Source organism: Callorhinus ursinus, unplaced genomic scaffold (genome assembly GCF_003265705.2).
Source record: "Callorhinus ursinus isolate GAN/ISIS: 27379988/994484 unplaced genomic scaffold, GSC_fseal_2.0 scaffold133, whole genome shotgun sequence".
Lineage (NCBI taxonomy): Eukaryota > Metazoa > Chordata > Mammalia > Carnivora > Otariidae > Callorhinus > Callorhinus ursinus.
The window spans coordinates 308,968-322,384 of NW_027397195.1; the positions used below are offsets into that span (position 1 = coordinate 308,968).

Sequence of the window (13,417 nt, forward strand, 5' to 3'; positions counted from 1 at the left end):
GGAAAAGAGAAAATATATCCATCATCATCCAGAATCAAGTCTAGCTAATATTATCATGATAAGTGTTGGAAGGACAGAGACCAGGGGACTTGAGTGTGCCAAATTTCTTTTCTTACAGGGTGGGAGGGGATATAATATCAACTTTAAAAAAATGAATTAAAGGGAACATAGAAGAAGTGGGATAAATGGGGGGAGTAGGTGACTTGGCATGAGTCACACAGCCATTGGTGGTGGAGCCAGGTGTTAAACCCAGGTGCTCTGATATCAGAACCCACGTGCGTGAGTGAAGCATTATCATTGCTGTAACCTCACTAGCAGAGTGGTCGCAAGGACATGTTGCTGCTGGTCGGGTGTTCTTTTCTCTGTTTTTGGTAATTTCCTTTGTTCCAGGCTGTGAATGGACAGAGGGAGGGCCCTCTCCTGTGTTTGAGCCCGGAGCCGTGAGCCACCTGGTCACATGGCAGGATGGCCGGTGTAGCAGTGGGTTCCTGGCTTCTTTGCCCCAGCCAGAGTCCCATCTCAGTGTGGCCTCAGGGTTTGGCTGTGCAACCATCTTCTGGCTTTTGAAGAATAGGTATGGACAACTGATTTTTTAATCGGGTGCTGAATTTCCAGGGAAATGAGAGTGGCCAGGGGATTGTACCTCCAGCCGGTCAGCATCACTCCATCTGCTGGAGCATCCCTCAGTGAGGTGGCCTGGCACAGGGTATGGTTGCAAGACCTAGACTTGGTCTAGAACTGCTTCATTTCTCAGAAGGCTCTTTGTTGGTTATCTGATTCTAAACCAGAGGGGGAAAGAAAAAGGCAGAGAGGGCAAGGGACTTGCCAAGGGTTCCATGGTAAGTTCATGGTGGGGTCAGGGCTGTTGAGAACAGCCAGTGTTCTGCTTTCTCAAGCGTGGTGCATCCTCCCCTGAGACCACTCCCTGCAGGCCGACTCCAGCCAGCTTTGCTCTGAGTGGCTGGGAAGTCCTCACCCTGGGAAGTTCAGCATGTGGGGTTGCTTGCTGCCACCCAGCTACGCCATGTCTACTTCACTGCCCGCAGCTAGGTGGGGCACAGGCTTTCAAGTTGCTATTGGACTACATTGAATTGTTTTTGATATGAAAACTAGCCCAGAGTTCCTGAAGTCCTACGATGCTGCTGGCACCATCCATGACTATGTGGTTGCCATGCTGTGTGGCTTGCCAAGATCACTGATGTGCGACCAGAATGCTGCTAGCTGGGGATATTTCAACACTCAGAGCCAAAGCTGGAACTTGGAAATGTGAGTATATCCTTGCAAGCTGGCTCCAGGCTAACGGCCAGAATCTCGAATGTGAGAGATTTAGTGGGGCTTTCCCATTTGGGAACAATAGTGGAAGATTCCAAGAGCCTAGGAATCAGGTTCCCCTGCCCCTTAGCCTGTCCAGTCACCAGGCAAGGGTGGGCCTGGCTATAAGTGAACCCTTGGAGGGGGACACCTCTTACACCCTGCTGTTCTGCTCCCCTACAGCTGCCCAGACCTAGGTTGGGCTCCCCCGTTCTCTATGACTCGGACCGAGCCTGCAGCTTTCAAAGAACAACTGTCAGTGTAATAAATTTTAAAATAAAGGGGCGCCTGGGTGGCTCAGTCGTTAAGCGTCTGCCTTCGGCTCACGTCATGATCCCAGGGTCGTGGGATCGAGCCCTGCGTCGGGCTCCCTGCTCAGCGGGAAGCCTGCTTCTCCCTCTCCCACTCCGCCTGCTTGTGTTCCCTCTCTCGCTGTTGTCTCTCTCTGTCAAATAAATAAATAAAATCTTTTAAATAAATAAATAAATAAATAAAATTTTAAAATAAGGTTAGGAAGTGAAAGTAGTAGTCTTGAGGGATGTCTTTTAAAGTTCTTTTTAAGGAATTGTTTGCCATTTCAGATCCAGGAATCCTGTGCCCTCTAAGTTCACTTCCTTCAGGTTCCAAATTCTGAGCTCTGTAAAAAAACAAAAAGCACCTGGTAGTTCAGGTAAAGGACTTTCTATCATGTTGTGTAAAATTGACAGTCCCCTGTTTACTAACCCTGAGTGATGAATGCAGTTGGTGTTCAGGAGACTGATGGGTCTGACTTTGGTTTGGCCGGTGCTAACTGACTATAACTGCTGAAACTCTGTCTCCCTTTGCAGAGTACGTTCCCTTCAAACACAGAAGGCCGGATAGTGGTGACATCTGGCTCTTTCTGACTCTTCCTGATCACCCCTGCTTAAACTGGTGGTTTTCGCCCCTGGAAGGCCAGTCCCAAGCTTTTGAAAGCCAGTGTTCACTTTTTAAAAAATGCAAATCTGTTTCTCATGGTTTAAAAAAAGCCACAGAGGCCCTCTGTCAAAACACTGGATTCTACCCTCCTTTCTTGTATGTGTGTCCTGTAGGGTTTTCCTTCACTGAGCTTCCTGGAAACAACAAAGACCCAAAATCCAGCTCCGGGTAAATGCATTGTCCATTTTTGGATTGCAGATTGAGGGCCTCAGGCTTTCCCGTGCACCTGCTCCCAGACATCGCTGAGGCCGGCAGCGTGGCGGGCAGAACTTCCCGTGCCTGGTTTGAAATCCCACAGGGGACACGGGTGGGCGTGGCCTTGGGTGATTTACAGGCCTCCGTCTATTCCTGTATGGCCAAAAGGACAGATGCAGGTAAGTGTTTCTTTTGTTGGCTCCTCAGACTTCTACTGGTGCCTCCTAAGCTCCAGCTCTGTGTGAGGGCCCAAGGGGCACCTGTAACCAGCAGCCTCAGCATCCTGTTGATCACTCTTCTGTGACCATGAAAAACAGCCTCCTCCCTGCGGGTGAAGCCCCTCCTGGAGCTTACAATCCAGCAGGGCAAGTTCTGTCCCTGACCACAGTCTGTGTTTTTCTTCTTTAGGGCCAGGTAAGGGAATTGACTCTCTCTAGTTGGCTGATTTCTGCATAACTCTGTGACCCAAAAAGTAGATTAGTAGATTAGGGTTTTTTGTTGTGTCTTTGTCAATGGAAGTTCCATCCGATCTGATTAGGAGTGCAGTCTTTCTGCATTCAGGGTAAGAGAGTCACAGTGAGGTGGAGGCCGCAGTCTAGGGCAGGGCTTGGTAAACTTTTTCCGTAAAGGGCCAGATTGTAAATGTTTTAGGCTTTGTAAGCCATATAGTTTCTGTCCTAACAACTCAACTCTGCTGAAGCATGAAGCAGCCATAGCTAATACATAAATGAATAGGGGTATAGCTGTGTTTCAATAAAACTTCATTTATAGACACTAAAATACGAATTTCATAGCATTTTCATGTGTCATGAAATTTTCTTCTCCTTTTGATTTCTTCTTAACCATTAAAAAATGTAAGAACATGCTACTGGGATTGTAAAATGCTATAGCCCCTTTGGAAAACACTCTGGCAGTTCCTCAAAAGTGAAACATGGAGTTAGCACCCGACCTAGCATTTCCAGTCCTAGGTGCACACCCAAGAGAACTGGACACATGTCCACACAAACACTTCACAAAGATGTTCTTAGCAGCATTATTCATAAAATTCATAATTTCAAAATTAGCTGAGAGGGAAAAGTGAAATTCTCCCTATTTTGTTTGCACATATATGTGATAAAATCTCTTAAGGCCAACAGTTGTTCAAAACCTTTTCTCCCCAGTTTTTTTTCATATGTCAGCATCCTCCTTTTTAATTTTTTTATTATGTTCAGTTAGCCACTGTATAGTACATCATTAGTTTTTTTTATGTTATGTTAATCCCCATACATTACATCATTAGTACGTCATTAGTTTTTGATGATGCAGTGTTCAATGATTCATTAGTTACATATAACACCCAGTGCTCATCACAACCTCTGTCTTCCTCAGTACCCATCACCCTGTTACCCCCTCCCTTCTGAGACCCTCAGTTCATTTCCCTGGGTCCAGAGTCTCTCATGGTTCATCTCCCTCTCTGATTTCTCCCCCTGCAGTTTTCCCTCCCTTCTCTGTAACCCTCTGTGCTATTGCTTATGTTCCACAAATGAGTGAAACTAAAATCAATGCTTCAGGAAAATATGCTAAATTTATTCTGTGACTTTTAATTTTCCTAATATGGCATCTCTTGCCCATATCCCTTCATCTCAAAGTGTGAATGTCAAGGAACTCACATGGACTTTGGAGTCCAGCCCACTGGCCTGGGTGAGAATTTAGCCCCTCTTCTCCTTCGGTGTGACTTTGGACAGGTTGTTTTTTTTTCCCTGAGCCCTTGTCATCATCCAAAATGAGGGCAATGATATGTTTCTCATGGGACAGTTGTGGTGACACACTGGGATGATGCCTATAAAGAGCGTGGCTCTTTCTACCTTGGTGGTTTTCAAATCGTAGGCTGTTCCCTTGACAGAGGGCTGTCCTGTGCCTGGATGTAAATGTGCTTTCTCTGTAGTAAGTGAGGGACTAGTCAAATGGGAAGAAAGTAGGTATTGGGCTCCCTCTTCACTGAGCTGGTTGTAGTCTCTGGTTCCAGACTGGGTCTGCTGGCTGTGCTCACTTGTTCTGTGTCCATGGGCAAAGTTGGGTGGCCTCCGTCCTTGACACCTCCACTTGAGGGGACAGGTGGAGGGCATGTTGCTTCTGGTATAGAGTCATGGTGAAAGGCTTGATGTGGCAGAAAGTAAAGGTTATTGGCTTTCCAAGATTGTTTTCAGTCTCCTTGCTTCCAGCCTCCTAGTAGGTAGGAAAGTTACATGCTGATCTCAAGTTATTTCAGACCCCAACAGACTAAGAAGAACAGGCTTTTTGGCCAGATCTTGTGAGAAATGGAAGAGAAGAGACTTCCAGGGCAGTCCATAGGCCCTGGCCTCAATCCAGAGGAGAAAATCATTCCCTCCGTGCTGAGTCTGGGAGCTTTTCCCCTGCTGGTGGAGGAGGTTAAGAAAAACACCATGGATGTTATGCACAAACAATGAATCATGGAACACTACATCAAAAACTAATGATGTAATATATGGTGATTAACATAACAATAAAAATTTTTTTAAAAAAAGAAAAACACCATGGATATGAGAAGGAGGTGGCACTTGCTGAAAATGAATGAAACCTCCCCAGAGAGTCAAATACTTGGGCTGAGAGAGGTCTTACTATCTGTACATTGTTGTCTATTGCTGTGTAACAAATCACCCCAGTACTTAGTAGCCTAAAGCAGCAAACGTTTATTATCTCTCATAGTTTCTGAGAGTCAGGAATCTGGATGTTGCTGGATGGTCTGGTTTAAGGTCTCTCATGGAATTGCAATTAAGCTGTTGCTTAGCTGGGTCTGCAGTCATCCAAAGGCGTGACCAGGCCTGGTGGATCTACTTCTCAGCTCATTTACGTAGCTTTGGCAGGAGGCCTCAGTTTTTTGCCACATGGACCTCTCCGCAGGGCTGCTCATGACATGGTGCCTGCCTCCCCCAGAGCAAGTGATCCAAGACAGAAGCTGCAGTGCCTTTTTATGAGCTGGGCTCCAAAGTCACACAGGGTCACTTCTGCTTTATTTTCTCAATTAGAAGCAAGTCCCCAAGTCCAGCCCACACTCACAGGATGGGGGAAGTTAGTTAGGCTCTACCTCCTGAAAGGAGGAGTCTCAAAGAATTTGAAGACCTTTTTTTTTTTTAAACCAGCACACTCTCCCCTTGCCCTACTGTGACCTGTGACCTCTGAGTCAGCCGGACAGGCCTAATTTCTGCTTTCCTTGGACCCCAGTTCTCAACATCAGCACTTCAGTTCAGTTGGCAACCTCCATGCCTTCAGGATTCCAGCCGGCGCAGACTCCAGACCCTGCGGCTCCAGTCACCTACTTCCCGTACTTTGACAGGACCTACCTGGTGGTGGCAGCGTCACTCAATGGGGGCAACGTGCTGGCCATGTTTGTCCACATGCTGGTCCAGTGGATGGCGGATCTAGGTAAGGTGTTGCCCACATGGTGATGTGTTCCCCGCTTGTCCTTTGGATGCGGCAGTGTCTTGGTGCTGCCTGTGTTATTTAAGCTTCTAGATTCAGGTGTCACACCCAGCCCGGCTCCAGCACATCCCTTCCTTCTTTAGGGATCTGGGCCTGTAGCCTTTTTTGCTGAGGTGCCGTCACCTCTTTTTTTCTGAGGGAGCACCTTTTCCTCTAACACTGACTGGTCTCCTGGCTCTCCCCTGCCCACTGGTTACTTTGTCAGTAGCTCACCATCCCTTTCTGATGACTGCAGAGAGCTGAAAATAAAATGATCAAACACGGATGAGTGAAAAGACTCCTGGTATTTTACAATATTATAAAATCCTTATAGCATTTATTCCTGGCAAGTGGTTCCTGACTCCCTTTCTTGGAAGGGATCCCTGAAAAGTCTGATGCCCTCCTGCTTTCTTCAGGGTAGACTAGATCGGGCCTTTCTCTGCTCTTCATTTGCAGAGAAACATGTAGCCTCCTTCCAGGAGAGGTTCCCTTTCCAAGCCCTTAAGGTAGGAATGAAATTTCTGGTCAGCCATGCAGGTCTAGGGAAATCACTGGTCCACCTGTAGGAGCTCTAAATCAGGTCACTCCAGGAAGCTTTCAGCATAGTAACAAGGTGAGGGATGGGCGGTAGGGAGCACGTGGGAAGCTCAAACTGCTTGTGCAGACAAGTGTTGCTGACCCATGTCAGTGCTTTCCGGCTGGCCAGGGATGTCAGGATTTCAGGGGAATTCTGCCCCCTTGGCTGAGATCCCCTCAGGAATGAGTCATTAAGAGAACAGAACTCTGATTTTGTTTTGCCTTGTGTCAGAAAAGGTTTTCAAGATGCAGAACCAGTCATCAGAACCTTCAGGCAAGCCCTGTATTTAGATACTGTTTTAACTGGTTGGCTCTGTCACTGTTTTAACTGGTTGTTGACTGAGTTGACCTACCGGTCTTATCTTTACGCAGAAGTGACTGTTATTTTTACCCCTGAAAGAGATGGTAATATTATTTAATTTCTCTGTAAGATGCTTTCAAAAAGAAAAATCCCTTGCATTTTCATGGTTCTTGTTTTGATGAAACTGAGGACTTTGAAGGTTAGTATTGTACGTAATTTAACCTTCTAAGAAATTTCTACAATAATGTCATTTGATTAAAAAATACATAGATGCCGGGGTGCCTGGGTGGCTCAGTCAGTTAAGCGTCTGACTCTTGATTTTGGCCAGGTCATGATCTCGGGGTCCTGGGATCCAGCCCCCCATAGGGCTCTGCACTTGGCATGGAGTCTATTTGAGGATTCTCTCTCTCCCTCCCTCTGCCCCTCCCCCTGCTCACGTGTACTCTCTCCCTCTCTCTAAACTAAATAAATAGGGGTGCCTGGGTGGCTCAGTTGGTTAAGTGTCTAACTCTGGATTTTGGCTCAGGTCATGATGTCAGGGTTGTGGGATCAAGCCCAGCGTCGGGCTCCGTGCTTAGCAGGGAGTGTGCTCAAGATTCTCTTTCTCTCTCTCTCTTCCCCTCTGCTCCTCCTCCCTCTCTGAAATAAATGAATGAATGAATGAATAAATAAAATAAATCTTTAAAAAATATATAGATGCAAATACAATAAGGTTTGTTGAGATAAGAGACATTACATTTATTAACCAGATATGGAAATATTAAAGCATAAGATATAAAAATAAAACTCTCTATTCAGAATACCCTAGGTTTGCATTATTTTCCAGAAGTTAGGAAACAGGGAGTTCCACCCTCATGTGGTTTAGAGTAGGGACTCTGAAGCTAGGTGGCCTGGGTTTGAATCCCAGCTCTGCCACTTTCTTGTGCTTTGGGGCAGGTTGCTTATCCCCTCTGTTCTTCACTTTCTTCATCTGGAAAGGGATTATCCTAGATCTACCTTAAATAACTGTGGGGATCAAATGAGTTATATTGCAGAGCACTTAGAATGATGTCTGGCCCATAATAAGTGTGGTATAACTGCTTGTTAAATAAGCATAGTGGTGGTGCAGCCTGGGAGAGTGCCTCAGTTCTCAGCTCTGTCAAGTCATTATGTGGCCTTGGCAAGTCCCTTCCCTTTGGTGTTTCTTCAGCTCTGATGGCCTGTGGTTCTAAGCCTGTGATGTGAATATTTGGCAACTCATAGCATTTAATCCCCACAGTAGATTTGGATGAGGTGGTAAGCCAAGGGATGCAGAGACAGGACTAGAAGCCAGGTCCCTGAGACCTTCAGCTGCTATACTCCTTCCTTCAGGTGCCCCCCAAGGCTGGGGTCATGGCTCAAATGTTTCCCAGTGAGGAAGAACACTTTATTTTAACATTTCTTTAACATCCTTTTGGGAATTTTTATTAAGGACATACAAACACATCGTTTATTGTTTTCTTCTTTTAACTGTAGACTTTCTTTGGGTTTTGACAGTTTTCCACTAATGTCGTTTTTCTGTTCTAGGATCCAATTCAGGATACCACATTGCATTTAATCATCATATCTCCAGTCTCTCTGCTTTCTTTTTTTTTTTAAGTTTTTATTTATTTAAGTAATCTCTATACCCAGTGTGGGGCTTGAACTCATGACCCTGAGATCAAAAGTCATATGCTCTACCAACTGAGCCAGTCAGGTGGAGCTTTTCTATTTGAAAGCTTTCTATTTGATTGATCTGTTTTTTTTTTCTTTTTCATCTTCTTTTCCTTTTTTCCCTCATAATTTTATGGCTTTATATTCTTTATTCTTTCAGAAGTTTTCAATGTACTATGTTTCCTAGGATGTGGAGAGATAATCCCTCTTATACACTGCAGTAGTAGTGTAAATTGGTCCAGCTTCTATGGGGTGATTATGATGTACATATCTTTTGAACCAGCAGTTCTCCAAGGACTCAGTCCTACAGATTTGTATACTTGTACACATGTGCTAGGTTATTCATCAAGCATGTGATTTTTCTGAGATTTTAGTAGAATTTCTAGAGGAAGGGGAAAGATTAGTATTCATTCTGGCTTTTTTTTTTTTTTTTTAAGTAGGCTTCATGCCCAAGATAGGGCTCGAACTCACAACCCGGAGATCAAGAGTCACACGCTCTACTGACTGAGTCAGCCAGGTGCCCTGATTCTGGCATATTTAACCAGAGTTCTGCTGTTCACATTTTGACTGATATTTAAATTATTTCTCCCTCTTCCTCTCTCTCATTCCCAAGTGTGCATAGCTGAGTTTGTATAAGTTAAATGTGCTGCCAATGAGACTTCACGGTGACACTGGGGTGGTGGCTCTCAGCACTGGCTGCACTCTGGAAACACTTGTGAAGTTTTAAAAACAATGTTGATGTCCTAGTCCTGCCTGCAGAATGCTGATGATTTGGCCATGGGGTGGGGTGGGGTAGGCATTTTATACATTTTATAAAAGCTCCTCAGGTGATTGTTATGCCCTTAAGTGTTGGTAAGCAGTGGTCTAGAACCTTCTACTTCTTGGGCCAGCAGCACTGGCTTCCTCTAGGAGTAGAGAACAACTACAGAATCTTAGGGCCTACCCCAGGCACACAACTATGCTGCCCCCTAGGAATTCTATACTGTCTCAGCCTATAGCAAGGGGTGCATGAACTCACACAGGTCTTTTCTGTTCTTGGAAGGTCTAGAGGTCGAAGAATCCACTGTGTATTCATGTATGATCCAGGCAGCTGCACAGCAAAGAGACACCTGCCTAACTATCACTCCAACGGTGTTGGGCGAGAGGCACCTGCCGGACCAGCTGGCCTCAGTGACCAGAATCTCCTCCTCTGATCTCTCCCTGGGGCACGTGACCCGGGCCCTGTGCCGAGGCATTGTTCAAAACTTGCACTCCATGCTTCCATTTCAACAGCTCAAGGAGTGGGGTGTGGAGCGGGTGATTGGCAGTGGGAGTGCACTGTCCAGGAATGAGGTGCTGAAGCAGGAGGTGCAGAGGGCTTTTCCCTTCCCAGTGTCCTTTGGGCAGGATGTGGACGCAGCTGTGGGGGCAGCTGTGGTCATGCTCCAGAGAAATCTTAACCAGAGGGAGTCTTAATCAGTGCATCCTTTGGCCAAAAGACTGTTGCAAATTTTATCTAAGTAACATTCCCGACGTGACCTTGTGGTCATCCTTTTCCTGGACAGTTTTCTGGGCAGCTTTTAAGCAAAGCTTGTTTTCAGGGCACCATCTTGACCAAGAACTTACCTTCATCCTCTAATAATGCAGCCAGGACTCATCAACTAGATCCCAAATCAGTGCTTTCTAAGAGACTCACTTGGGAATTGGTTGCAAATGTAAATATGGAAAAAAGAGAGAGGGACAAAGAAAGAAAAGGAACAGTAGCCCAGCATCGTGGTCAGCAGGCTCTTCTGTGATTCACCTGTAGACAAAGAGAAAATAAATGTGACTTCAGACACCAAAAAGTCTCCAAATAAGAAAAGAAGGCCCACCCACCCCCTACCCCCTGCCGCTCCAGCTTTTGGGATGATTGTATTTTGGGACATGAGGCCCAGACTTTGGTCACATGCGCTGTTGGAAAAGTCCTTCCCTACTGGATTGTACCATGTGTCCCAGCAGTCCCCCTCCCATTCTTGTTCTCCCTTGGCCACAGCTGGTTAGCTGAGGCAGGGCATGGCCCAAGATAATATGGCTCAAAGGTACATAGCAGGGAAGGAAAGGGGGGGGGTAGCATGACCAGCGAGGGAGACAGATGCTGCATGGCCCCACCATTCAGGCACATCGTTCCTAAGAGTCTGACCAGGCACCAATAGGACCCCTTTTCAGGGTGTGTCTGGGCAGCAGTGTTTTTGGCCCTGTACATTCTTGGGAATCTTTCCAACAGAGGGATGTGTCTGGGCATGCTCCTGTCAGAGAGGGTGGACAATTTACTCAGAACCCCTTATCCTGCGGCCCTAGCCTTTTTTTCTCTTGGTGTAGGCCTTGCTGGGCCACTATGTGTCCTGGCCTGCAGAAGCATCCCCCTGAAGTCAGCATCCCTGCAGGGATCCCAGAGCATCTTTTTTTTTTTTTTTTTTTTTACATTTTTAAAATTTTTATTTTAATTTTACTTCTTTTCAATTATTTTCTTTTTTTTTAAATTTTTTATTGTTATATAAATCACCATATATTACATCATTAGTTTTTGATGCAGTGTTCCATGATTCATTGTTTGTTCATAACACCCAATGCTCCATGCAGAATGTGCCCTCCTCAATACCCATCACCAGGCTAACCCATCCCCCCACCCCCCTCCCCTCTAGAACCCTCAGTTTCTTTTTCAGAGTCCATCATCTCTCATGGTTCGTCTCCCCCTCTGACATACTCCCCTTTTCTTCCTCTCCTATTATCTTCTTCTTTTTCTTTTTTCTTAAAATATGTTGCATTATTTATTTCAGAAGTACAGATCTGTGATTCAACAGTCTTGCACAATTCACAGCGCTCACCGTAGCACATACCCTCCCCAATGTCTATCACCCAGCCACCCCATCCCCCCCCCCCCCAACCACTCCAGCAACACTCAGTTTGTTTCCTGAGATTAAGAATTCCTCATATCAGTGAGGTCATGTGATACATGTCTTTCTCTGATTGACTTATTTCACTCAGCATAACACCCTCCAGTTCCATCCACGTTGTTGCAAATGGCAAGATCTCATTCCTTTTGATGGCTGCATAATATTCCATTGTGTATATATACCACATCTTCTTTATCCATTCATCTGTCGATGGGCATCCTGGCTCTTTCCACAGTTTGGCTATTGTGGAGATTGCTGCTATAAACATTGGGCTACACGTACCCCTTCGGGTCCCTACATTTGTATCTTTGTGGTAAATACCCAGTTGTGCAATTGCTGGATCGAACGGTAGCTCTAATTTCAACTGTTTGAGGAACCTCCATACTGTTTTCCAGAGTGGTTGCACCAGCTTCCATTCCCACCAACAGTGTAGGAGGGGATCCCAGAGCATCTTAAACCTTCCTGTAGTTGGTAGGCATGAACATGGATGGCATGGCTTCCAGGAGAAAGCCATCATTGCTGCATCTAATTCTAGACTCCTAAGAGTGATCCCAAGGCTCAGGCAGGCCTGACTCTGAGGCATCTGGGCAACTATGAGTCTGGGAAGCAGTCTTGTTGTCTCTTTGTAAATATCACTTTACGAATCATGTGATTGTCCGAAGCTCTTAGATTAATCTGCCTGGCCATGCTGATTGGATTTTAGATACTAAAGCTCATTCTTCCAGAGCCTTGTACCTTTAATAAGACATACCTGTCTTCTTTGGGATTGTTGTAAATTATGGCATAGCTGCAGAGCTTGGTTTGGGAGGTTGGACACAGCCCTGAGGATCATTTGTAGGTTGTACTATAGAAAACCCCTGCTTGCCCCACAGTTCTGCCAGGACAAGTGGCTGAAGATCACTCAGGAAAGTCATGTGAGTTTTCTCTCAGCTAGAATGAGTCGACACCATTATTTTGGAGCCCCTGTGGGAGGCCTGTGAGAGAGAAGCCACCTTGGAATAGGCTGAAAGGTAACAGCCCTGTCCATCAGGAGGAATTGGCCCTCCGACTTCGGGGAGGCAGCCTGTCTTGTGTCCTCAGAGTGCTGTGGATGGAGTCTGTCAACGTAAGAGGAGAACCTGGATGCAAGGCCAGGAAGCCCAGCCCAGTGCCCAGTGTGGTGCTGGGACTCCCTGTTCCCTTTCCACATGTCCCCTCTATTTCTGAGGGCTGAGCCTTGTGCCGTCCAAGCTTGTCAGCTCAGAGCCGTGCTGCTGTATTTATTGCACCTGGCCTGGGCCTCTGCAGGGGGGTTGAACATAGTTTCCAGGGCCTCGTTTCTTCAGCCTGAAGTCACAAACCACTCACTGCTTTTGCTGTCATTCCTGGAAGGTACCAGTGTTTGATACCAGCACGATCCTCATATGAGCAACTGGCCTTGAGGACTGCCTGCCCACGTCCAGATCTTACAGGCACACGGCAGGCTCACACTTGCCTACCTGATTGTTTCGGCCAGTGAAACGTGAGCAGAAGTGTGTCACTTGTTCTGTGCCTTCAGGCCAGTTGTGTGGGCCTTTAGGAGCCAGTGTGTGATGTGTCACATTCCCTTCCTTTTGCCACCAGTGACGGGTAGTGTCCCAGAGAAGGGCTTTGTCAGCTTGGGTTCCATGTTAGGACCGTGTGGTGGAGAACCCTCACCAATGAATGAGCAACGTGCAGTATGACTAAGAAATAAACCTTTGATGTTTGAAACCACTGAGATTTGGGGGTTGTTTGTTACCACAGCATAACTCAGTGTATCCGGACCACTACAGCCACCCTAGAGACGTACCTAGGCTCAACTGCACCCAGCACAGACTGACACATTTATCAACACCCACTAGGAGCTGGGTTTTCTGTCAGGACAATGATGAGTTGTTGAATTTCCATCACTAGGGAATGAAATAAACACTAGGACAGATTTGTGTGTGTGCAGAAGGAGGAACAATTCATTCTTTATGTAAGTGACACTGAGCTAAACCTTGGAGAGTTTCAGTCCATCAATACCAACAACAGC

The 13,417-nt window shown here is 46.2% G+C and overlaps 1 protein-coding gene across 1 annotated transcript in view; it reads left to right on the forward strand.

Moving 5' to 3' along the window:
• The window catches only part of SHPK (sedoheptulokinase), a 30,947-nt gene extending 20,654 nt beyond the window's left edge, over positions 1-10,293 (forward strand). The window contains exons 3-7 of the mRNA XM_025851577.2: positions 391-574; positions 1,114-1,266; positions 2,467-2,642; positions 5,686-5,886; positions 9,513-10,293. Coding sequence (XP_025707362.2) covers positions 391-574; positions 1,114-1,266; positions 2,467-2,642; positions 5,686-5,886; positions 9,513-9,925 — 1,127 coding nt within the window. The 3' untranslated portion in view covers positions 9,926-10,293. The remainder of the gene's footprint in view (positions 1-390; positions 575-1,113; positions 1,267-2,466; positions 2,643-5,685; positions 5,887-9,512) is intronic.
• The last annotated feature ends 3,124 nt before the right edge of the window (positions 10,294-13,417 follow it).